This window comes from Schistocerca cancellata, chromosome 6 (assembly GCF_023864275.1).
Source record: "Schistocerca cancellata isolate TAMUIC-IGC-003103 chromosome 6, iqSchCanc2.1, whole genome shotgun sequence".
Lineage (NCBI taxonomy): Eukaryota > Metazoa > Arthropoda > Insecta > Orthoptera > Acrididae > Schistocerca > Schistocerca cancellata.
In genome coordinates this window covers 105,965,332-105,991,223 of record NC_064631.1, presented here as the reverse complement: position 1 = coordinate 105,991,223, position 25,892 = coordinate 105,965,332, and the positions used below count along the sequence as shown (strand labels likewise).

The 25,892-nt window shown below is 38.8% G+C and overlaps 1 protein-coding gene across 3 annotated transcripts in view; it reads right to left on the bottom strand.

Annotated features, from left to right (window-relative positions):
* The window catches only part of LOC126088603 (uncharacterized), a 92,747-nt gene extending 69,408 nt beyond the window's left edge, over nt 1-23,339 (bottom strand). Inside the window, exons 1-3 of one of the 3 annotated variants that reach the window (XM_049906813.1) lie at nt 23,074-23,339; nt 22,588-22,810; nt 4,038-4,169 (exon numbers count right to left, since the gene is read on the bottom strand). In XM_049906813.1, the coding sequence (XP_049762770.1) occupies nt 4,038-4,169; nt 22,588-22,810; nt 23,074-23,240 (522 nt within the window). In that variant the 5' untranslated portion in view covers nt 23,241-23,339. The remainder of the gene's footprint in view (nt 1-4,037; nt 4,170-22,587; nt 22,811-23,073) is intronic. The other 2 variants (XM_049906815.1, XM_049906814.1) reach the window with 2 other exon arrangements.
* Nucleotides 23,340-25,892: the final 2,553 nt, after the last annotated feature.

Below are 25,892 nucleotides of genomic sequence, written 5' to 3'. Positions count from 1 at the left end.
GACGAAGATGATTGGCTCATTGGGGAAAAAATCCCCACGATTGCCAGCATCTCTCATAGTGTGCTCCTTCCGACTGGGGTCCCCCTCAGACAGGGGCTCACACCTCATACCATACCTCCCGAGCTCCAGACGGAGGGACCAATTGGTAATTGGGTAGGTAACAGCTCAGGCAATCATCCCTCCCTAGGCCTGGCCCATACCAGAGGTATGTGCAAACCCTACCTGTTGACCCAGGGATAAGAATTACACTTTACCCAGTCAACTGTTGTGTGTCAAATGCCTGGGCCACCCTTTAGGAGCCACAGGGAGGAAAAAGAAACAAATAGAGATCTCAAATGTCAATGCAGAAGGAAAGGAGATGGATAACAAAAACAGAATGAAAAACAGACCGAGAACTGTTCTGATGCTGGGCTACTTAAACTTTAGAACATTTTGCCAAAATTACCCAAGCCACGTTCCCCACAGGAAGGGGGAAAGAATAAGAGGACACACATGCAGCACAGAAAGGGAAGAACAGCTGCAGAAGGATGGGGCCCCATGGTAGCCAAGTGCGAACTCACCAAAGAGTGGGGAACCCCCAGATGGAAGACCAGTGATGAGTCTTGTTTTTGTAGAAGAATGGACAACCACATTTTTTTGTTAATACAGGGAATAAAGCAGTGTAGTCACTGCCTCATGAAACGATAGCTGTATTTAAGGAGTAGGAATAAACAGAGTATTTATTGTTTCATGAAACAATAGCTGTATTTGAGGGGTGCAATTCGAAACAACATTATAAAACAAAACTTGGCAAATTTGGCAGCAAAGTTTCCAAGGAAGAACTGAAAATAAAAGCAGCTGAGTGCATGAAAATCCTGAAAAAACAAAAAACAAAAAATAATTAATAATAAATCAACACTTCAAAGTGTTACAATGGAAGCAAGTTTCATGATAGCCTATAACCTTGACAAAAATAACAAGCTTTTTCAAATATCGACTTTATTAATCAGCATTTGGCAGAGTATACGACAAGCATGCTTAGTCCTGATGTTAGAATCAATATTGAAAGCATTTCACTGTTAAGAACGTCCATAGTGCAGTGCACTGACTCAATTATCGATGACCTCACTGAAATTTTTGTCATCACAGGGTAAGTACTTGGCCTACAATGAATGAGAGAGAGAACCGTTGGGTCAGGAATTTTTTGAGTGTGCTGAGAATTGTGTGGAGAAAAATGGCATGTCTTAGAACAAAACGGAAACCATTACAACAGATAGGGAGAGAGCTTTCAGCGGGAAGAATGTAAGTGTGGTAAGCTTTAAAAGAAGTCACAAGCACGTGGCACAGACAGTGGTACATTGTCTTTTCATTGCATTTTGCGCAATGAGATCCTATGTAGACCTCCGCTGGACTTAAACATGAGGAAAAAGAAGGAATTTGTGACAGCAGTGTGAGGAGACTGAGCATGGACAATGTAATAGAATGAAATCCTCTTATTTCTGGACATGAAGGAAATGTCTCTTGTTTGTCTTACAAAAATAGGATGTGAGGGGATGACAAAATTTCCAATTTGTGTCATAAATGACAGCTAGCCCTAAATGTGGAAAAATTTAAGTTAATGCAGATGAGTAAGAAGATCAAACCTTAAATGTTTGGAGACATTATTAGTAGTGTCCTGCTTGACACAGTCAAATCGTTTAATTTTCTGAGCGTAACGTTGCAAAGTGATACGAGATAGAATCAGTATGTGAGGACTGTGTTAGGGCAGGTGAATGTAGACTTCACTTTATTGGGAGAATTTTAGGAAAAAGTGGTTCACCTGTAAAGGAAACCATGTATAGGACACTGGTGCAACCTATTCCTGAGTACTACTCCGGTATTTTGGGATCCATACCAGGTTGGATTGCAGGAAAACAATGAAGCAATTCAGAGGCAGGCTGCTAGATTTGTTACCCGAAGGTTTGAACAACACACAAGTGTTACAGATGCTTCGGGAACTCTAAAGGGAATCCCTGGAGGCAGGGCGACATACTTTTCAAGAAACACTATTGAGAAAATTTAGGAAACTGGCATTTGAAGCTGACTGCCGAACAATTCTACTACCGCCAACATACATTGCCCACAAGGACCACGAAATAAGATACGAAAGATTAGGGCTCATACAAAGGCGTACACACAGTTGTTTTTCCCTTGCTCTATTTGCGACTGGAACAGGAAAGGAAATGACAAATAGCAGTACAGAGTCCCCCTCCGCCATGCACTGTATGGTGGCTTGCACATTACTGATGTAGATAATATTCTCAGCTGACATATTTGATGAACCCAATGTGACATTGTAGGATAAGAAGTTGTTTGTACATGAAAAGTAGAATATGTAAAATCATTCAAAGCAAAACTAGGTCTATTTCCAGGCTAGCAGGTGAAGGTAATTTTTCCATTTTCCTTTACTGTAGAAACAAAAAGTGCCTGAAAGTGTTTCTGCTATAATTAGGGACCATCTGCACAATCTGGAGGAAGTTTCAGGGCTTTAAGAAAATTGAACCTCAATTCAATTTGGTCTCTAATCCCACCACTGATGATATTGCTGCAGCACCTGACGAGCTGCAGCTGCAAATTTTTGACATGTAAACAAATCACACTGTGAAAGAAATATTTAATGCTGAGAATTTTACAAATATTTGCTGAAAAATTCCATATACAAATAAATAAGTTAGGAAAATGGCTACATTTGTGTCTACATTCAATAGGAACTAAGTCTTTCTTGCTTGAAGATCAATGAGAGTAATATAGATGCTCTTTTACAGACATTAAGATATAGACTGTAATGAGAAATCTCATTAGGTAAGTGCACTCATGATTTTTTTTTTTTAAAAAAAAGATAGAACAAGGTGATGAAATACATTTGCTTCATTAAACTAATTCTAAAATTAAATGTGATTGTAACTGTAGGTGATATGAAATTAGCACAAAAATAAACTAAATAAAATTTCCACTATTTTATTTATATATATTCATTGTTTCATACAATTTATACCTTTTCTGATAAGCAAAGTTAACAAAAGAATGTCATCATTTTGAAAGGTATGGCCTTCCGCTAACCTCCACTTCCACAAAGTGGCCCCAATCTGAAAAAATTGCCCATCCCTGCCCTATACTATTAATTTCACAATTTGCCTGATTATTCAATTTCTTCAAGTGAAAACGGAGAAAGACAATAACTTATTTGTAGCTTTTTGAGAAAGACAAGCACATGCAACAGATAAGAAAATTACACTAGCTTTGCCTGTTTGCTGGTGTAAGCATGCTTTATCTGGTGCTATTGGATGACAAAGACAAGTGCCGGACTGTGGTAACAGTTTTTTGTGCAACTCATACAAATGATGTGGGAAATATCACTATATTTCTCAGCTAATTGGGATGGATACTGCCTATCTGAAAAAGCTCTGGCAAGGTTGCTAAAATGTTTGGATGACTCTGCTTTTACCAGTACAGGTGTGTTGTTCATGGGTGTCAAACCAGAAACAAATGGGCTTTCTGCCAATTGACAAGAGACTGCTATCAAAATGGTGGTGCTGTTGGTGCTCAGTGCATTTGAAATGAATGGAAGTTGCATGGAACCATCCCAGGTGGGGACCATCCTACAAGAAATTATTTTTATCAAGGGTCCAGATGATGAAATTATCAATGAATCTGAACCTTGCAAGCGATTAAATCCCAATGACATAAAACCCTGTTAGCCCCATCCTCGGCCATGATGAGAGGTAGTGCAGTAGTAGAGTAATTGGGAACTCCAAATAAAATGTGTGGAAGGGTGGGGGGGGGGGGGGGGGGCTATTAAATCAAGCACAGTCAGTCTATTCCATAATCTCTTAATGTACAGCTCTGACTCAGAATTTCAGTATTAAAAATTGTAGTTTTATATAATTACCTACATTCACTATTTCTCCTCCATATTCAACAATGGTAGCTGGAAGTTAATGTTCAGTTGTCACTGTATTACACAATAAATTCATGTAAATATGCAAGAAATGTACATGAAAAGACACTGACATACTCACATTATCTAGCTGAGTACGCAGCTTTTTTACTTGTTGCTGTAAAGTTTCTAGTTCTTTTGTCACACGATTTTTATCAAGACGTAAGGAAGCCATTGTGCCATCTTTAGAAATATCCAATTTTTTAAGAGAATCCTGGAAAAGAATAAGTGCAGAGGCTATTCAGAGCAAAAAAGTATTTGTTATGCTGCATGCTACCTCACTCAATACAAACTATTTTATTTTGAACATGTAAACATTAACTGATATAATGCACTAAAAATATCTCTCTAACAAAAGGAAATTTATGAAAGATCACACATTTCAGTAAACAGACAACAGCAGGCTGATATGCAGTAGGATGATACACAAGCTAAAGGATACAATTTAAGTAAAATGCTTCGATAAATACCAGACAAATTTGTGTATAATCCTTTAGGGTAACTGTCATCAACAGCTTGGAACCAAAAAGCCACCATTTCAAAGAACCCACAGCAGTATTAAACAGGGTGATAAGGCTATCCAGAAGCAAATACTCCTATGCATCCAGTAAGAATTTCGTTCTCACATGACAACCAATGCTACTATTCTATGTCATCAGTGAACTGTCCAAAGCCAGGAGGTGGAGGAGCTACTAAAGCAATAGGTGGTAGGTAACTTGTGTTGAACAAATAAAGGAAAGAAAAAAAGAAGGAAGATTAGGGTTTAAGAGGCTGTTAAAGACGAGGTCATTAGAGAGGACGAATGTATGGGTTACTGTTGTTCGAATGTCCCATTATAGTCCAGTTATCCTAAGATATTCATGCCAAAAAAGTTTCTCGAGGAAAGAAGGACCACTGCCAATTCACATTTAGCGGTTTCACAATGGTGGAAAGGGTTGGCTGTTAAAGTAGAGGAACATTATGTTGGAACACAAGAACAAAGAAAGAGGGGGTTACTATTGGATGATGGTCCTCACAGCTGATACATATGGGAAGTCACACCCTCCCAGCCCCCTCATCACTGGAGGATTGGGTGGGAGGATGAAGGACCTGTATGCAATCTTTAGAACCTCAAAGACAGTTTAAAGTGAAAATCGCAAATCAACAATCTGAAAGCAGCTGCAAACCCTCTGGACCTACCCTCATGTTACCTACAGATTCCTGTCATCATAAAAGAATAATATGTAAAACCAGATCCACTGCTTTGGCAGCTTCAGCTGACACCACTGGCAATAACAGTATGCAGGGAGAAGTGACAAAGTTGCAATCCCCCTGGGGAAATTCAGGGATAAGACCACTAAACAGCCAAGGACAGTTTTTATGTCTCTTTGTTTACCAAGAGAACCCATTTCCTGTTCCAACCCTCCTGAAGCAAAAGGTACAGTGCCACCTGCAGCTGGAATCAAAGTAAACAAATGTTGACTGTTTTCCTCTTTGTAGCGTCATTTGCTTAAACAGTCAACAAATTCATCCACACCTGTCCACAAGTCAGTGCAGTGATAAAAATTTAGTGTGGAGAACTGATCTTTTCAGTTAAATTATTGAAATGATGTTGCAGCCTTGGTTTTTATTCTTCTGGATGCCAATTTGACACACTGAGTTTCAGTTAGTGTGTGTCCATTTATTTCTAATGTCTGCAAGTCATTTTCATTTATTTGGAATTTCGTAATATGAGTCTTTCTAAGAAGAAAGATTAAGGAAAGGCAAACCTACGTTCCTAGCATTTGTAGACTTAGAGAAAGCTTTTGACAATGTTGACTGGAATACTCTCTTTCAAATTCTGAAGGTGGCAGGGGTAAAATACAGGGAGCAAAAGACTATTTACAATTTGTACAGAAACCAGATGGCAGTTATAAGAGTCGAGGGGCATGAAAGGGAAGCAGTGGTTGGGAAGGGAGTAAGACAGGATTGTAGCCTCTCCCCGATGCTATTCAATCTGTATATTGAGCAAGCAGTAAAGGAAACAAAAGAAAAATTCGGAGTAGGTATTAAAATCCATGGAGAAGAAATAAAAACGTTGAGGTTCGCCGATGACATTGTAATTCTGTCAGAGACAGCAAAGGACTTGGAAGAGCAGTTGAACGGAATGGATAGTGTCTTGAAGGGAGGATATAAGATGAACATCAACAAAAGCAAAACGAGGATAATGGAATGTAGTCGAATTAAGTCGGGTGATGTTGAGGGTATTAGATTAGGAAATGAGACACTTAAAGTAGTAAAGGAGTTTTGCTATTTGGGGAGCAAAATAACTGATGATGGTCGAAGTAGAGAGGATATAAAATGTAGACTGGCAATGGCAAGGAAAGCGTTTCTGAAGAAGAGAAATTTGTTAACATCGAGTATAGATTTAACTGTCAGGAAGTCATTTCTGAAAGTATTTGTAGGGAGTGTAGCCATGTATGGAAGTGAAACATGGACGGTAAATAGTTTGGACAAGAAGAGAATAGAAGCTTTCGAAATGTGGTGCTACAGAAGAATGCTGAAGATTAGATGGGTAGATCACATAACTAATGAGGAAGTATTGAATAGGATTGGGGAGAAGAGAAGTTTGTGGCACAACTTGACCAGAAGAAGGGATCGGTTGGTGGGACATGTTCTGAGGCATCAAGGGATCACCAATTTAGTATTGGAGGGCAGCGTGGAGGGTAAAAATCGTAGGGGGAGACCAAGAGATGAATACACTAAGCATATTCAGAAGGATGTAGGTTGCAGTGGGTACTGGGAGATGAAGGATCTTGCACAGGATAGAGTAGCATGGAGAGCTGCATCAAACCAGTCTCAGGACTGAAGACCACAACAACAAGACTGTGTTAAACTGTTTGTTGTGAATCAGTTGTCAGCCTTTTGCAATATTATCATGGCTGTGTTTGGTACAGATACATCTGTCCCCACAAACAAAGATCAGTTTTGTGTGCTAAATTTTTATCACTGCACTGACCTGAGGACAGGTTTGCTAACATACACTCAGTAACATCCCAGGCACAAACGTGATTCCATGTAACGTGGTGTAGATTTGGATATAACCCTGTTCGATCATCTCAGCGTTTCTTCAAATTTGTTGTGTACATTTGCTAAATGACCAAAGGCAAATTTACAAATTCCCAGTTCCAAAATTTTAATACTTTGTGTATAACAGCCACATCAGTGAATGGTGTGCAAATATCATGGTGACTTTTTGAAAATTTTAGCCATGTCTGAAGTGGTGATATTCAATGGATAATTGAATAAAACTTGGCAAGATACCTTAACAGTTTACATCGTGCACATTCTGTACATTTTATGATATTTGGCTTTCTATTTTTACTCCGACTGCCATTAAAACTTACCAATAAATTTTGTCGTGACAGAATTTCTCTTGAGTTGAGGTAACTTTATGACTTTCTGAAGTTGGTTTATAAACATCTTTTGTGACATTATCAATTAGCAGCTTCTTTATAGAACCTGTGAGTCATCACTTTTGGGTTCATAGTTTTCAACATAGATGTGCTGCTGTCCAAAAAACATATTTGCTGCCAAAGTAAATGACTTATGAACCCTTGTATCTCAGATCCATACTTGCTTTAACTACTGTTTCAAAGGGGTATCTTTTTGCCTACAAAATATCTATTTTGCTGCACACCTTTTCCTTGAAGCTTTAAATTTATCCAGCAAAGTTTCTCATGCAAATAATTAGTTTGTAGCATCAAAACAATAGATTTTTTAAAGTAGCTGTCACCCACAATACAATTAAAAGCTCACTTAGGTTCATGGTGGTTTTTGTCACCGACAGTTAGTAAATACCTGATATCTGCCTTACCAAAGGACCAGGCATGTCCAGCCATGAGTGGAGTACACCTTTTCCACATTCCGAAGCCTACTGGTGGGTTGATTAATAAAGGTTCCCAAGCCTTGTATGTATTTCTTAAACAGGTCTGAAAGTTTCTGGGTGAGTTAGAGTTTCCACAGCCTCATGTTTATATATCTTGATGGTTCGCAAGCTGACAGTGATATTCATTACTGCTCCAGTGAGTTAAATTTTTCATCAACTTTAGTAACAGCTGGGTCTGTGAAATTGTATTGTAGACCCAATGTTATTGTAGATGGCACCAACAGATCTGCGATAATGTGGTGCTCAGGGATCTAGCATGCATCTTTTCAGACTGGCCACGGGGCAGTATTGCGAGGTTACAAGAATACATGAAATTTATAAACGTATCATTCTCTTCAAATAAAATTTCACAAACATTACCAACCCATCAGGTTTTTCCATACATGCACGCAACAAATTTTCCTGGTTGCAATGTTGAAACCATAAACTCTAAGGCTTCATCAGTTGGTTCTGATATTTCTGGAACAAGTGAAAAAAAGTAACCTGCACCCTTTTCACTTTAATTATTTTTAAATCAATTGGAATAATCTGGCGATTTTCTCTTGTTCCAGAAAATCTTGAGACCAAAGAAACCCTTTCTTCCTGAGAATCTCTGACTGATTCAATTTGGACCTTCTCAAGAAAAATGAATTTAGTTTTATCCAAGTCTTGTTTACAGAATTTGTATAAGTCTTATGCAGTAAGGATCTGATTTTCCTTCCTTTGGGTGCTTGCTGTACACTAACACATGCAGCCAATCGTTTCACTGTGCCTCCAACACCATCACATGCAAATTTTCCATGACTTGTTGCCAAATACACTGATGAAAAAAATTGCAACACCAAAAAATAATTAATATAGACTAGAGTAATAAAATTTTGGGAATATATTTGTCTATGTAACATTAATAATGTTGTACACAATTTAACTATTGGAAGCAGTTACGGACGCTTTTCTTTGTTGTTTAAAATTTTGAGTACCAGTATTCAATTCCCTGTTGTTGCTTATGAATGTTAAATCTCTTGGTGTGTATGAATGTTAAAAACAGCTTCAGCGAAAAATTTAAGTACAGGACAATATATGAGTATTTGAAGCAAATTTTCTTTGCTGTCTTGCAATAAATAGTCTAAATTATACAGAGGATTACTCGGGAATTTGTAAATTTGTTTTTAGCACGATTTATGTTGTGGAAAATAAGTCTGGCATTTTTAGTTGCGACTGGGCACTTGTGTTGCCTTTCAGGTGTGACTGTGAATGAAATAATAAATTTTATTGAAGCATATCAAAACAGAACAATACAATCAGTTGGTATCATCCCTCCTTATGAAGCACAAGGGGTGATACTGATGAAGATTCCAATTTACCAGATGACGAAGTTCAAGAAAAAGTGTGTCATCTCCCTGCATGTATATTAAGAGCACAGGCACAACTTCAGTTTGAGCAAAATGAACATGTAAATACAAAGGGAAAGAAGAAGAGCATGTCAATGCAAAATTTTGCAGTGAGTGACAGAAGTGAACAAGAAAAAGAAATTGAGAACCCCACAGACATTCAAAATACACTTCCTGCTGGAAATACTGAAGGAAATAGGAAGTGCACATCAAGTCAGAATTTTGCAATGAGTGGAGAAAGCCAAGGGCTAAAAGAGGTAGTAACTGAGGTTTGTACAGAAACTAAAACCACATCAAAGGTTATAAATATGAAATGAAAGAAGAATGGGAGGCAAAGTAAAAGTATTGCAGTGGGGGGGAGAATGCTAAAGATAAGAAGAAGCAGTAGATTTTCTTTCAGATACAATATCCCTGTTGGATTCTTTTAAAAAGTTTTTCTCTGAGGAATTAATAAATTTTACTGTTTCTCAAACAAATTTATATGCTGCACAGAAACTTAATGAAAACCTGAATGTTTCCTATGAAGAGTAATGCACTGTCCTGGGAATACTGATTCTCTCAGGTTATCATAAACTGCCAAATAAAAGAATGTACTGGGAAGAGGAACCTTACTGCAAAGTACCTTTAGTTTCGGCATCTATGACGTGAAACAGATTTTAAGAAATCTTGCAATACATACACTTGAATGACAACAAAAACATAAATGAAGATTGGTTTTATAAAGTAAGGCCACTGTTCAACTTTCTCAGTGACAATTTCAGTCAAATTGCCTTTGACAATGCAATTCTTGTATTGTACCATATTATGGGAGGCACAGGGCTAAGCAGTTTATCAAAGGCAAGCCAATTAGATTTGGTTTCAACTTAATGGGTTTTGGTAAATCCTGATGGCTACATTTTGATCTGAATGATCAATTCACAGCCCTATACAGGACAAAAATAAGGACTAAAAAACTATGGTGATCTCTGTTTGCATGGACTATTGATGTATATTGCGTAGAGGTTGTTGTTATATTATAGGTTGGGAAATGATATGCCATAACTTCAGTTTCAAAAATGTTTTTCAAATTTTGAAAATCCATGGAATCCCAAGAGCAAAACCCAGTCCATCATCATGATTTCCTTCATTAGATGATATAAGGCAGGACAGAAAGATCCTCTCATCATCAAACAACAATCTACGTATCATAGATGCCAGACAAATGAGTAAAATGCCAGTACCACTTCATATAGATTATTTTGAAGGATTTCAGAAATATAGAAATACCTCTAAGCTATGATTCAGAAGGGAATTTTTATAATGATTCAAATCTGTTTTGACTGTTTAAGTATCTTTCTTTTTAAATAAAGTAAAAATGTGCAATAAAAACTGATTGAGCAATAAAGATTTAATAAATCTGGAAATCTGTTTCATTTGTTACCGTAAGTGCCCATTGGCAATTTTAGTTGCCATCAGCGTTCATGACTGTATATGTGAAAATTAAACTGAAATTATGTTTCTTGTGTAAACCTGTTACAAAACAATAACCTACAACTCTTTTTAAGTAGAAGAACCAAACTTAATAATTCTGGATGCAAATCGGTTAATAACAGCTGTATCAAGCAGAATGTCGAATGCAAGCATGCAAGTTCGCACGCATTGTGTCATATATGTGCCGGATGCCAGTTTGTGGGACAGAGTGTCCTGCCTGTTTGTGGATGATGCAACAGTTGCCATTTGATGCTGTCCCACATGCTCTCGACTGGAGACACACCTGGTGATCAAGAAGGCCAAGACAACAAGTCAACACTCCGTAGAGCACGTCGGGTTACAACAGCGGTATGTGGGCAAGTGTTATCCTGTTATAAAACAACCCCTGGAATGCTGTTCACGAATGGTAGCACAGAGGTCAAATCACCGAACCGACATACAAATTTGCAGACAGGGCACACGGTATAACCACGAATGCACTCCTGTTGTTATACAATTCACACCCCCAACCATAGCTCCAGGTGTAGGTCCAGTGTGTCTAGCATGCAGACAGTTGGTTGCAGATCCTCAACTGGTCTCCTAACCAACACTGAGCCATCACTGGCACTGATGCAGAACCAGCTTTCATCAGAAAACATAACAGACCTCCATCCTGCCTTCCAGTGAATACTCAGTTGAGACCACTGACATCACTAATGGTGGTGATTTGGGGTCACTGGAATGCACGCTACAATGTGTCTGGGTTGGAGCTATACTCGAAGTATCCTATTTATAAGAGTTCGCTGTCTCACTATGGTGCCAACAGCTGCTCAAATTTCTGTTGCAGATGCAGTATGATGTGCCAAAGCCGCACAACGAACACAAATGGTCTTCCCTCTCAGTAGTGCCCTATGACCATCCTGAGTTCTTCTTCTGACAATACAGTCTCATGAAACTTCCTGGCACATTAAAACTGTGTGCCCGACCGAGACTAACTCGGAACCTTTGCCTTTCGCGGGCAAGTACTCTACCAACTGAGCTACCCAAGCAGGAGTCACGCCCCATCCTCACAGCTTTCCTTCTGCCAGTACCTCGTCTCCTACCTTCCCAACTTTACAGAAGCTCTCTTGCTAGTTCTGCAAGGTTCGCAAGAGAGCTTCTGTGAAGTCTGGAAGGTAGGAGATGAGGTACTGGTGGGATTAAAGCTGTCAGGATGGGTCACGAGTCATGCTTGGGTAGCTCAGTCGGTAGAGCACTTGCCTGCAAAAGGCAAAGATCCCGAGTTCGAGTCTCGGTCCGGCACAGTTTTAATCTGCCAGGAAGTTTCATATCAGCGCACACTCCACTCTAGAGTGAAAATTTCATTCTAGAAACATCCCCCAGGCTGTGGCTAAGCCATGTCTCCGCAGTATTCTTTCTTCCAGGAGTGCTAGTTCTGCAAGGTTCCCATGAGAGCTTCTGTGAAGTTTGGAAGGTAGGAGACGAGGTACTGGCGGAATTAAAGCTGTGAGGACGGGTCGTGAGTCGTGCTTGGGTAGCTCAGTCAGTAGAGCACTTGCCCGCGAAAGGCAAAGGTCCCGAGTTCGAGTCTCGGTCCGTCACACAGTTTTAATCTGCCAGGAAGTTTCATATCAGCACACACTCCGCTGTAGTGTGAAAAATTTCATTCTAGTACAGTCTCATGATCACTGTTGCCAGCAACCACATACAGTGGATATATTTGTGCCAAGTCTTTCTGCAGTATACAGAAGGAATATACAGCTCCTTAAACCCCTATTACACCACCTAGTTCAAATTCAGTGAGGTGTTGATAATGGTATCTTTGTCAGTTTAAAAGCTTTCTCGACTAACATCAACTCAAGACAGCCTATCTCAAAGATAAGTAACGCTTACAACCTTTACAGGGTGTATTTAAAGCAAACCTGTTCTGGATCCTCATATAGGAGCTACTAACACCTGGTACAAAACTTGAAAACACACTATCTTTCAGATGTAGAAACACATATACTAACTCTCGTTTGTGTCGCACAACTCCTTTTTGGTGTTTTGATGTTTATCCAGCAGTGTAGTTCCACTTGGAATTTAGATTAGAATCTTTCAGGTAGTAGCACAGATTGTTGAATTTCTTGAAATTTTTGTACTGAGCTGCATACCCTCTGCTGAAGTATGATTTTCTGCAGAGTTGTCACTTTATGTTGGCAGTAAACTCGCAAGTTTGGTCAAAGAGACGTGAACCGTAACGGTATCATGTCAGGCTGTCACTAATTATGCAAAAACTTTTTCTTTGTATTTGCTTATTTTTGATGATATAAGCAACAATGGGATGCACATCAGCTTGATAGTTTTCCCCCATGAAAACCTTGGACAGCATAATGACAAAGGAATAATTCTCTGCAAAATCAAGCACTGCAAATAATTCACAAATTGCTTCACAGTTTTCAGATACTGTGTGCGGATTTTTGAAAAAGTGTTGAATGGTCAGGTCAGAGAGTTTTGATGCCTCCCTGTAAAAAAAAAAAACAACAATTACTTAGTTTCAAGTGAAGCACAATCTGTTTGCTCAACTGTTTGTGCTCCCAGCTTCTTCAGGATCAGCATCCTTGTACAGATCTGTAAGGTGTAATTGAAGTCCACATCTTCCACAGCAACTTTCACACAAGTGCAGCACGCAAATCTTGCATTCAGTAGTGCAAACTATCAAACCCATCAGTAAAGCTGTGAGGATAGGGCTCAGTCGTGCTTGGGTAGCTCAGTCGATAGAGCACTTGTCCGTGAAAGGCAAAGGTCCCGAGTTCGAGTCTCGGTCCGGCACACAGTTTTAATCTGCCAGGAAGTTTCAAACCCATCAAAAATTTACAATCCTTGTCAATAATGCTAGCAGCAAGTATAATTGGACATTCTGGTGGACAGCCCCCCCCCCCCCCCCCCCTCCCCATGATTCTCCCTTTCCTAACCCTCAGAATTTTAAGAGGGGAAGCCCCAAGGAAACTCAAACCGCTATTGAACCTAACACACTTCTATCCACGTCAGATGAAGCTGATGCTGTAATAGCACTTTGTCAGGCTGTACATATGCAGACCAAAGTGACAAAATTTTTTACCACAGCTGGGATTTGAACCCAGGTCTCCTGTTCACTTGTCAGATAGACGCACTAACCACTATGCCTCACTAAGACAGAGGTTTTAGACAACTGCATGGAGTACCCTATTACACCTCCCTCCTCAATCAAAACTCCCATCCATGCCACAGCCCACTTGGTATTCCCTGAGCTTAGACGCGTAGTGGTTAGTGCATCTGCTTAGTGACCTGGAAGCCTGGGTTCAAATCTGGCCCTGGTACAAATTTTGTTCCATCTGCATCATGGATGTTTGAGAACTGGAAAGGTCTCTGGAACATGTGGTTTCATTTGAGTTTGTCAGGAGTTCCATGTGACAGTTTAAACACAACTTTTGCTCAACTGAGACAGACTCGCTGAAATTTTTCAGCTGATTTGACAGAGTTTCATTAATCAGTCTCAAATTTCTTCCAGTTGTGATGATACTTCTGTGAAAAATGGTTCGCACATGATGATGGTGTAGATTCATATTAAGTTAACAAAATGGCTGTGTGATGAAAACAAAATGTACATTCATCACTGAACATCTAACTACAACATTCTTGGTGTTTAAGAGCTTCAACATTCAGCCACCTTTTGCTGGAATTACGCATCTGCAAATGACCCATTATAATCATCCAAATTACCAAAAGATCACTGCAGGAAAGGTTCTTCATTTGCTAAATTCATAAGGCATTCAAATCAACAGAACTGCATACCTACAAATATGCCTAATGTTTCATGAATATTCAGTTCTTATGTAAAATATGGCACAACACACACTGGAAAATAGAATAATCAAACATAGTATAAATAAGCACCTGACAAAACACAAACATCTCTATGATTTTTTGGTGAACTCATGTTTCCAAACTATATTCCCAAAATAAAAAAATAAATAAAACCTTGTTTCTGCAAACAAACTGACAGCAAAACAAAAAAATTAGAACTTCATTGTTAATTTGGCGCCCAAGAGGACAAAGTTACGGAGTAACCAAACAGTTATTTGCACGAGAAATGTTACTGGATGGTTTTCCATCTCCCAGGAAAAATGCATTCATGGATACTTCGTACAGAAGGAGGTCGCCTTTCAAATCATCAGGTTTCAGTTGTCGGCTATGATGAGGGACAGTGTGTTGTCTCTAATAAAATTTCTTCAGCTATTCGGATTTTTTGATGAAGAAGTGAAGTGTTCAGTATGTCATGAAGAAATGAGGCTTACTTAAAGTTCCGGCCTATTGGACCAGGGACGGCTGTATGTGGAGATGTCATAAGGATAACAGGTCAAGTGAAGTGTTCGATCCCAATTTATGAGATTGGGAGCTGCTGTTGAGCTATATAGGTCAAGTGAAGTGTCCGATTCCAGATGATATTGTGTTTAGTGGTATTTGGGGAGTTTTGTGATGTTGGTTTTTTCGCCATTTTGCATGGTTTTGTATTGGGTTGGGTGTCTAAATTTGTTTATATTTAGTGTGTCCCCACACAAAAAACCCTATTTCCCGCACTTGTCCCGTTACTGTCATTAGGCTTTTTGTGGAATGTGTGTGTGTTTGTTTTTCGATGTATTTTCGTCCTCATAATGTGTACATAACGACTTTATATGCGCCATATTGGAATCATGGTTTATGGTGGTCATTTCCGCCATATTTGTGACGTCACGAGTCAAAGCAGACGGGTGGGATCAGACGCTTCCGTATTTCCTCTTGCACCCCATAGTCCAAGTCAATTGACTTTGCTTCAAATTATCTGTATGCAAATTGCTCAGGAAATCTATTTTACTATTTCACATAAGAGCACCCAAAAAGTTGTACAAGATGACCAAACTAGGTCATCTCGAAATTGCTGAAAACTGACAAGTGCACTGTTGATAGCTGCACTATGGAGGTCAAACAAATCACTATATCTCTGCAAGTATTAAGCTGCCGAAAGTAAAATTTCACCAATTCTCATTGAGAACATCGGCTGCATGTGCACAAGAAATTACAGCAAAATCTGTCATTGTAACGATGGAACTTTTTCCAAAATTAGATCAATTGGCGTGCAATGACGCTACAATTATTCACTATACTGCAGCACTTCAAACATTAATAAAATTTTCAAAATGTAGTCATGAGTTTTTCACACCCTTCACTTAAGAGGATCCTACACACAAAGTATTAAATATTGGGAATTACAAATTTGTAAATTCCTTTGGTCATTCAGCAAACCTGCTTATCAAATCTGAACAACCTCTGAGACAGCTGGCTGTGGTCCCCTAGGCCACCCACCACAATCATAGGGGGCAATGCAGCTAATAATATATTCTCAGAAGTAGGCAATTAGAATATTATATCTAAAAGGATTCAGGTAGTGAAGGGAGACAAAAATTTAATAGTCATGGGTGACTGGAATTCGTCAGTAGGAAAAGGGAGAGAAGGAAACATAGTAGGTGAATATGGATTGGGGGGAAGGAATGAAAGAGGAAGCCGCCTTGAACAATTTTGAACAGAGCATAACTTAATCATAGCCAACACTTGGTTCAAGAATCATAAAAGAAGGTTGTATACCTGGAAGAATCCTGGAGATACTAAAAGGTATCAGATAGATTATATAATGGTAAGACAGATTTAGGAACCAGGTTTTAAATTGTAAGACATTTCCTGGGGCAGATGTGGATTCTGACCACAATCTATTGGTTATGAACTGCAGATTGAAACTGAAGAAACTGCAAAAAGGTGGGAATTTAAGGAGATGGGACCTGGATAAACTGAAAGAACCAGAGGTTGTAGAGAGTTTCAGGGAGAGCATAAGGGAACAATTGACAGGAATGGGGGAAAGAAATACAGTAGAAGAAGAATGGGTAGCTCTGAGGGATGAAGTAGTGAAGGCAGCAGAGGATCAAGTAGGTAAAAAGACGAGGGCTAATAGAAATCCTTGGGTAACAGAAGAAATATTGAATTTAATTGATGAAAGGAGAAAATATAAAAATGCAGTAAATGAAGCAGGCAAAAAGGAATACAAACGTCTCAAAAATGATATCGACAGGAAGTGTAAAATGGCTAAGCAGGGATGGCTAGAGGACAAATGTAAGGATGTAGAGGCTTGTCTCACTAGGGGTAAGATAGATACTGCCTACAGGAAAATTAAAGAGACCTTTGGAGAGAAGAGAACCACTTGTATGAATATCAAGAGCTCAGATGGCAACCCAGTTCTAAGCAAAGAAGGGAAGGCAGAAAGGTGGAAGGAGTATATAGAGGGTTTATACAAGGGCGATATACTTGAGGACAATATTATGGAAATGGAAGAGGATGTAGATGAAGACGAAATGGGAGATAAGATACTGCGTGAAGAGTTTGACAGAGCACTGAAAGACCTGAGTCGAAACAAGGCCCCGGGAGTAGACAACATTCCATTTGAACTACTGATGGCCTCGGGAGAGCCAGTCATGACAAAACTCTACCATCTGGTGAGCACGATGTATGAGACAGGCGAAATACCCTCAGACTTCAAGAAGAATATAATAATTCCAATCCCAAAGAAAACAGGTGTTGACACATGTGAAAATTACCGAACTGTCAGTTTAATAAGTCACAGCTGCAAAATACTAACGCGAATTCTTTACAGACGAATGGAAAAACTGGTAGAAGCCGACCTCGGGGAAGATCAGTTTGGATTCCGTAGAAATGTTGGAACACGTGAGGCAATACTGACCTTACGACTTATCTTAGAAGAAAGATTAAGAAAAGGCAAACCTACGTTTCTACCATTTGTAGACTTAGAGAAAGCTTTTGACAATGTTAACTGGAATACTCTCTTTCAAATTCTGAAGGTGGCAGGGGTAAAATACAGGGAGCGAAAGGCTATTTACAGTTTGTACAGAAACCAGATGGCAGTTATAAGAGTCGAGGGACATGAAAGGGAAGCAGTGGTTGGGAAAGGAGTAAGACAGGGTTGTAGCCTCTCCCCGATGTTATTCAATCTGTATATTGAGCAAGCAGTAAAGGAAACAAAAGAAAAATTCGGAGTAGGTATTAAAATTCATGGAGAAGAAGTAAAAACTTTGAGGTTCGCCGATGACATTGTAATTCTGTCAGAGACAGCAAAGGACTTGGAAGAGCAGTTGAACAGAATGGACAGTGTCTTGAAAGGAGGATATAAGATGAAGATCAACAAAAGCAAAACGAGGATAATGGAATGTAGTCAAATTAAGTCGGGTGATGCTGAGGGAATTAGATTAGGAAATGAGACACTTAAAGTAGTAAAGGAGTTTTGCTATTTAGGGAGTAAAATAACCGATGATGGTCGAAGTAGAGAGGATATAAAATGTAGACTGGCAATGGCAAGGAAAGCGTTTCTCAAGAAGAGGAATTTGTTAACATCGAGTATAGATTTAACTGTCAGGAAGTCGTTTCTGAAAGTATTTGTATGGAGTGTAGCCATGTATGGAAGTGAAACATGGACGATAACTAGTTTGGACAAGAAGAGAATAGACGCTTTCGAAATGTGGTGCTACAGAAGAATGCTGAAGATAAGGTGGGTAGATCACGTAACTAATGAGGAGGTATTGAATAGGATTGGGGAGAAGAGAAGTTTGTGGCACAACTTGACTAGAAGAAGGGATCGGTTGGTAGGACATGTTTTGAGGCATCAAGGGATCACAAATTTAGCATTGGAGGGCAGTGTGGAGGGTAAAAATCGTAGAGGGAGACCAAGAGATGAATACACTAAGCAGATTCAGAAGGATGTAGGTTGCAGTAGATACTGGGAGATGAAGAAGCTTGCACAGGATAGAGTAGCATGGAGAGCTGCATCAAACCAGTATGTGGACTGAAGACCACAACAACAACAACAACAACAACAACAACAACATCTAAAAAGAAAGATGATGAGACTTACCAAACAAAAGTGCTGGCAGGTTGATAGACACACAAACATACACACAAAATTCAAGCTTTCGCAACAAACGGTTGCTTCGTCAGGAAAGAGGGAAGGAGAGGGAAAGACGAAAGGATGTGGGTTTTAAGGGAGAGGGTAAGGAGTCATTCCAATCCCAGGAGCGGAAAGACTTACCTTAGGGGGAAATATATGTGGATGGAGATATATATGTGTGTGTGTGTGTGTGTGTGTGTGTGTGTGTGTGTGTGTGTGTGTGTGTGTGTGTGTGTGTGTGTCTCTAACCTAACCTAACCTAACCCGCTCCCGGGATTGGAATGACTCCTTACCCTCTCCCTTAAAACCCACATCCTTTCGTCTTTCCCTCTCCTTCCCTCTTTCCTGACGAAGCAACCGTTTGTTGCGAAAGCTTGAATTTTGTGTGTATGTTTGTGTGTCTATCGACCTGCCAGCGCTTTTGTTTGGTAAGTCTCATCATCTTTCTTTTTAGATATATTTTTCCCATGTGGAATGTTTCCCTCTATTATATTCAATTAGAATATTATGTATATTTGATAACTGAACATCCTCTACAAGCCTCTATGTGAATATTAGTATTCTCTCAGTCAAGTGTCAATATATTCGTCCAAATGCTATTTGTGGTTAATAAGAGTGAATTTACAATTCACAGCCACAATAACAGAAGCAAAAATAATTTCTACATAAAGTATGGAACCTTATCTAGGGTTTAGAATTTAGCTTTGTACTCTGGTACAAAATTCAATAATAGATTGCCTACAGACATTTGATGACAAATTGGAAGTCATCAAACATTAAAAACTAAAGTAAAAGAGTATTTTGCGAGCCACTCCTCCAATTTACCTGAATATATGGACAGTGATGTAAACTTCAGTTAACATTAAGAGGATAAAAGTTACATAGTGGGCCCTTCCATGAACAATATATGTAAACAATCTGCATCAAAAAATTTGCTGGAGACTTGTCCATACTGAAATCCAGGTTTTCTGAATTTATTTTGCAGTTTTTGTTTATACGACAAAGGTGAGTTAAATATGGTGTGAATGAAAGCACTGGGCTACATTACAGATAAATCCATTACTAAAAAATTTATTTGGCATTTACATTTGTTAACTTCTCCAACTCATCCAAATTATCACCTTCCAATCTAACCTAGACCTCAGGCTACACTACATATCTCATTCTCACCACAGCTGAGATTTTGAGGAAGAGGTGGGGGCAAGGGATAGGTGCAATACCCCCAATTAGACACAACGGCAATTAAATAAAATAGGTTTTAGCTTTACTAAGGTTTTGTGCAAAGTTAAATAAATAATTTGTTTATGTAATTAAAAAGAAAGATGATGAGACTTACCAAACAAAAGCGCTGGCAGGTCGATAGACACACAAACAAACACAAACATACACACAAAATTCTAGCTTTCGCAACCAACGGTTGCCTCGTCAGGAAAGAGGGAAGGAGAAGGAAAGACAAAAGGATATGGGTTTTAAGGGAGAGGGTAAGGAGTCATTCCAATCCCGGGAGCGGAAAGACTTACCTTAGGGGGAAAAAAGGACAGGTATACACTCGCGCACACACACACACATATCCATCCACACATACACAGACACAAGCAGACATTTGTAAAGGTAAGTCTTTCCGCTCCCGGGATTGGAATGACTCCTTACCCTCTCCCTTAAAACCCATATCCTTTTGTCTTTCCTTCTCCTTCCCTCTTTCCTGACGAGGCAACCGTTGGTTGCGAAAGCTAGAATTTTGTGTGTATGTTTGTGTTTGTTTGTGTGTCTATCGACCTGCCAGCGCTTTTGTTTGGTAAGTCTCATCATCTTTCTTTTTAAATGTATTTTTCCCACGTGGAATGTTTCCCTCTATTATATTCATATCATTAATTTGTTTATGTAGTAGATACAAATAACAGCTGTCAAGAGTGTAAACCAATCAAGCTAATGACAGAATGAGAATCCTACAATACCCGAGGGTGTTGATATCTTTGGTTAAATATATGTAAGTATCTAAACGTATGATCACAAAAACTAGTTATTTCATATTAAAATATTCATATTTTGTAAATCTGAATTAGTGTTGCAGCACAATTCTGTAAATTAAATTTATTTTTAAAGATGTACCAGTGACTGTTACTGTTAGGCCTAAGGGTGTACACACTTTGATTTATATGTTACATCACTGTTCCTCTTTGTTGTGGACAATCTTGACAGGACTGCTGTTGTAAATGGAGCAGATGTGCTGCCGTAGAAATGCTGAAGGCAGACATACTTTGTGTCACTAGTTCAGCATGTGAAATATTACTGAATATAATTATTTCAAGATTCAGAAACTTCATTTAATTCAAAAAAATTTTAAAGCCTCCTGAATAGCATAATCTTTTCATCAGTTAATGGTTCCTCTAATGAGAATAGAACCCACGAGCAGTAGCTTACCCTACAGAAGATTAAACCACCAATGAAATAATCAGCTAAATTAAAACTTACAACTTTAGGTGTGGATGCACAATTTCATGCATATTATTCCAAAATAATGATCAATGCCTGGTCTGAAGACAGATCATTGAACATTAAGCACCAAAGACCTATATTACAGTAGAAGAAGAGTGGCTTTCCTCATTCCCCCTCCCCTTCAATTTAACTGCTCTTCTTATATATATGATAAAGTAAAAAGAAAGATGATGAGACTGGCACTGGCAGGTCGATAGAGACACAAACAAACACAAACATGTTTGTGTTTGTCGATAGACACACAAACAAACACAAACATGTTTGTGTGTCTATCGACCTGCCAGCACTTTTGTTTGATAAGTCTCATCATCTTTCTTTTTAGATATATTTTTTCCACGTGGAATGTTTCCCTCTATTATGATGATAAAGTAATCTAGATATTATGCCCACAATAATTACTCTGAGTATATTAGCATTAGTGATAACTGGTTGTTAATAAATTATGCAGATGAACTTTGCAGTGGTTCCCTCTGTCAAAACACCCCTTCATTATGGCCTTAACAGACAATGCTTTGCAAAATGAGAAGATACTTAAGCCTATTAACAACATGACAACAGTCATCTTAAAAAGAGAAGAATGTTTACAATGGACAAATTACTTGATATGCACCTAAAAGGAATCTTCAGGCAATGAATTTATTTATTCAGCTAATTTATTGATGGAGTGTCCGCAGCTCGTGGTCTTGCGGTAGCATTCTCACTTCCTGCACACTGGGTCCCGGGTTCAATTCCCGCAGGGGATCTGGGATTTTCTCTGCCTCGAGATGACTGGGTGTTGTGTGTCTTTCATCATCATTTCATCCTCATTCATTCGCAAGTCGCTGTAGTGGCGTTAAAGAACTTGTGGAGCGGCGGGCAAACCGCCACGCGAGGGGTCTCCCAGCCACCAATGCCATACGCTCATTATTATTATCGATGGAGTAACTAACAAGTACATTTTCTTTATTTATGGATAATTTGTATATCGCTTTTGTCAGATGGGGGCTTCATACCAGAATACAAATCCCAATGTCTGGACACTTGATAAGGATACTAAGGCCACACAAAAGAATTCTTATGCTTTTTGCACAACTTAAATAGAAACTGTTTTTATTAGGCCTATTAGTTTCAGATGTTAAGTGCTAGTCTCCTGAAATTATTTTTCATATATGCGTATGTTTCTTTGGGTCACTGTACTGCAGGGCAACCTGAGCATTATTCTTTTGAGAGATAGCGTTAACCCTCAAAAACTGAGTAAATAAATACCAAACAACACCATTCCAATCTCCATAAATATCAGACAACACCCTTCCAATCTCCACACACTACAGAAACATTTACATGTCTAATCCTGAGGCAATTAACAGAGTTAAAATTCACAACAACAGATCAGGTACCCATGGTTGTTATGTGGGTTTTTAATACATACCAACTCTGTGTTGCAACGGTCAGCATTCCCTTGAGCTTCTTCTTTGGCCTTCTGTGACGTTCTTAGTTCTTCTTCCTTGGTCTCAACAGTCTTTTTCAGTTCGTCGTTTTCCTTTTCAATCAGCTCAATTCGTACTCTCGATTTTGCCAAGTCGTCTTCAGTAAGTTTATTTCTAGTTTCTAGACCTTGTTTCTGTCGAATGCACAAATCCTGTTCGTCCGAACTGGAAGAGAATCAGAAAACAAGATGCAGCAATAGTTTTTCGTTGTTGTGCTATCACCTCATGTACCTATCGGTTACGAACATTAGCGAGGGGATTTAAAAAAAATACACCGACATGATAAAACAAGAAAGTCTCTTTTTGCGGGTGGTTTCTAATCACAAACCATCTACGCTACAAACAGTTAGCAGAATTAAAATCATATATGGAAAAGAAAGAGTCGGAATAAAGCAGCAAACTATCAGTACAGCACTATGACAACTCACCTGATTTTGAGTTGCTCGCTTAGATCTTGCAACTGTTTCAAAAGCTCATAATTTTGAGAAGATAACGACCACCAATTGAAAACAAGTATAACACACATCACAAACAAACCACCCGCTAATAAGGGTGGACATCTTCCATATCCACCTCTCATGTTGTCTATACCCATTTCTCTCCCGCTGTAAACACAGCGACAAGCAACAAATTCCAAGGCTGCACACAAATGTCAACGTACCAAAGATAACTGGTAACAAGGTCTGAGTATCTGTTGCCGTTTACTACCTGCGCCAACTTATCGCCAGTATGACCAGTGGCGTCATCTGCTGTTTATAAACTCAGCGATACGTTTTTTCCATACTAATGCCTAAAATCGACTAACAGAGAGTGAGCAAAAATGAATTTGCTTGTAAAGTGTGTCTGCCTCATGTACATTTAAAATGCTGCAAATCGCAACTGTCTAAGTTTAAACACGTTTAAGCTCCTCAGACAACCGTTGAGTTTCAGTTCAGATTCTCTAATCACCCATCCACGTGTACACAGGTAAAATTGCTTCCCGAATGTTTCAGTGAAACAGCTTTCAAACGGTGTGCCCCATTTTCAAAATTTGATACTATAAGAAACATGCACACTCTGAGTACTATGGGATCCTAGTAATTTTTTGGCAATCTCCAATGTGTGTAAATATTAACATAATCATTAGGCTATGCTACAGGTCAATCTATTACCTTAAACTCTCCTTGGCATTCACATCAGTTGGCTTCACCAACTCACAACCAAATCATCACCTTTCAATTTAAGCTAGACTTTGGACTAAGCTTAAGATCATGATTTCATAGGGGGTAGGGTCCAATATCACAACATAAAATTACCTTTCAGTGCTGCTTCCAGATAAAACACAAAGTATGAAATCTTTCTCAGAGAAAATTAGCTTCTTGGTTAATTTATTCGACCACAGATAGGTTACACATTGAGAATGTGAGAGACAAGGTTGTTATATCAAAATACAACAGATGGAACACAGTACTGAACAGGAATGATTGAGATGAGTAGTAGCAGCCATGAGCAGGTGGCAGCTCTGCGGGTTCGTGACAGCTAGCGAGTAAACAGTCCACCATTTCAGTAACCATGGATCAGTGGAATGGACAACAGCTTGTGTTAGTCATAAAAATGTTTTATAAAAACAGTGATAGGTGTTAGTCATAAAAATGTTTTATAAAAACAGTGATAGTTTGGTAGCAGCACAGAGGGAGTTTCGGCATTTTTATAATTTTGGACGTCATGATGACGCTATAAAATGTTGGATTAATAACTTTGATGAGACAGGATCTGCCCTCGAGAAGAACGAAGAAGTGTACACTCTCCAGCGAACATTGATATTGCACGCGAGTCCGTCTTACGGAGCCCAAGGCATTCAATTCATAAGCAAGCAGCAGTGTTTGGAATGTCCCAGGAGAGTGTTTGCAGAATTCTTCATCTTGATTTAAAATTTCATGTGTACAAACTACAGATGGTGCAACAATTGAAGGACAACGATTATCGGTTACGATTAGGATTAGTGAACAAATGATAAGAAAAATAAACAATGGCGATGAATGTCATGGATGTCAGATGAGGTACATTTTCATCTCACAGGTTATGTGAATAAACAGAATTACCGTTACAGGGCAAACACAAATCCTAATGGCTTTCACAAGCGCCCTTTACACACTAGTAAAGTGACAGTATGGTATGGTGTTTCATCACATGGGATTATAGGACCATAGTTTTTCGCAAATGAGCAGGTAAACACAATAACTGTCAATGCCGATCGTTACATGGAGATGTTATGAACTTTCGTCACACCTGCATTGAACAACTTCCCAAACGTTCAAGAACCCAGGTTTCAACAGGACAGAGCGACATTACACACTGCACGGCAACCGTGTGATTTCACGATTCAGTAACATTCACTGGCCTCCTAGAACGCCAGATTTATCAGTTTATGTAATTTTTTTCGTATGGGGCTACCTCAAGAGCAAAGTCTACACGACTCGACTAAGATGCCTGGATGTGTTAAAATAGAGAATTTGGGATGCAATTCACAGTATCCCAGCTGAGATGTTGCAGCAGTCAATGAGGAATCTCAACACCTGCCATATTTCCAATTTTTATTCTATATTTTCAAAAGCATAATTTCACAGTTCTTTTATTATGTGTTGGATGTTAATTATGATACCCTATAGATTCATTTAAAAGCTAATACTTTCTTTCTTGCAACAGTTGGTAAGATGATATGTTACAGTTATTACCGAATTTTGGAGCTATGCTTCATGTATGTGTACTAAAAGACACTGTAATATAGCTGATTTCCTTCATTAAAAGCTACACTCGATCTGATATTATACTGCCAGTAGAAAACTTGTTACTTCTGGTCTCAAATCCATTGGGAAAGTTTTTAAAGGCAGTGAAGTTGCCAAAACTAGAATTTGAATATACGACCAGTATTTTATTAATTCTCACCACTTGTAGAATTAAGTAAGTTGCTATGGAATTACAAATCATATTCATTAATGTTTCATTAATATTTGTTTACTTATACACAGAACGTATCCATGCATTATCTAATGGAAACATCATACACTTTTGCCACATAAATTAATCATTAGATTCTCAAAACCTTTAACTACCAGTCTTGGATAAAGAAAGGTAATATTATGTTCCCATTAAAATATACATCATGTTGTCATAATTCAGGGCACATACCGTTTACAATAAAAACATGCGTCTTGTTGTCAGATTTACATGGTACTCACCATAGATAAAGAAGCCATATTCTACATCA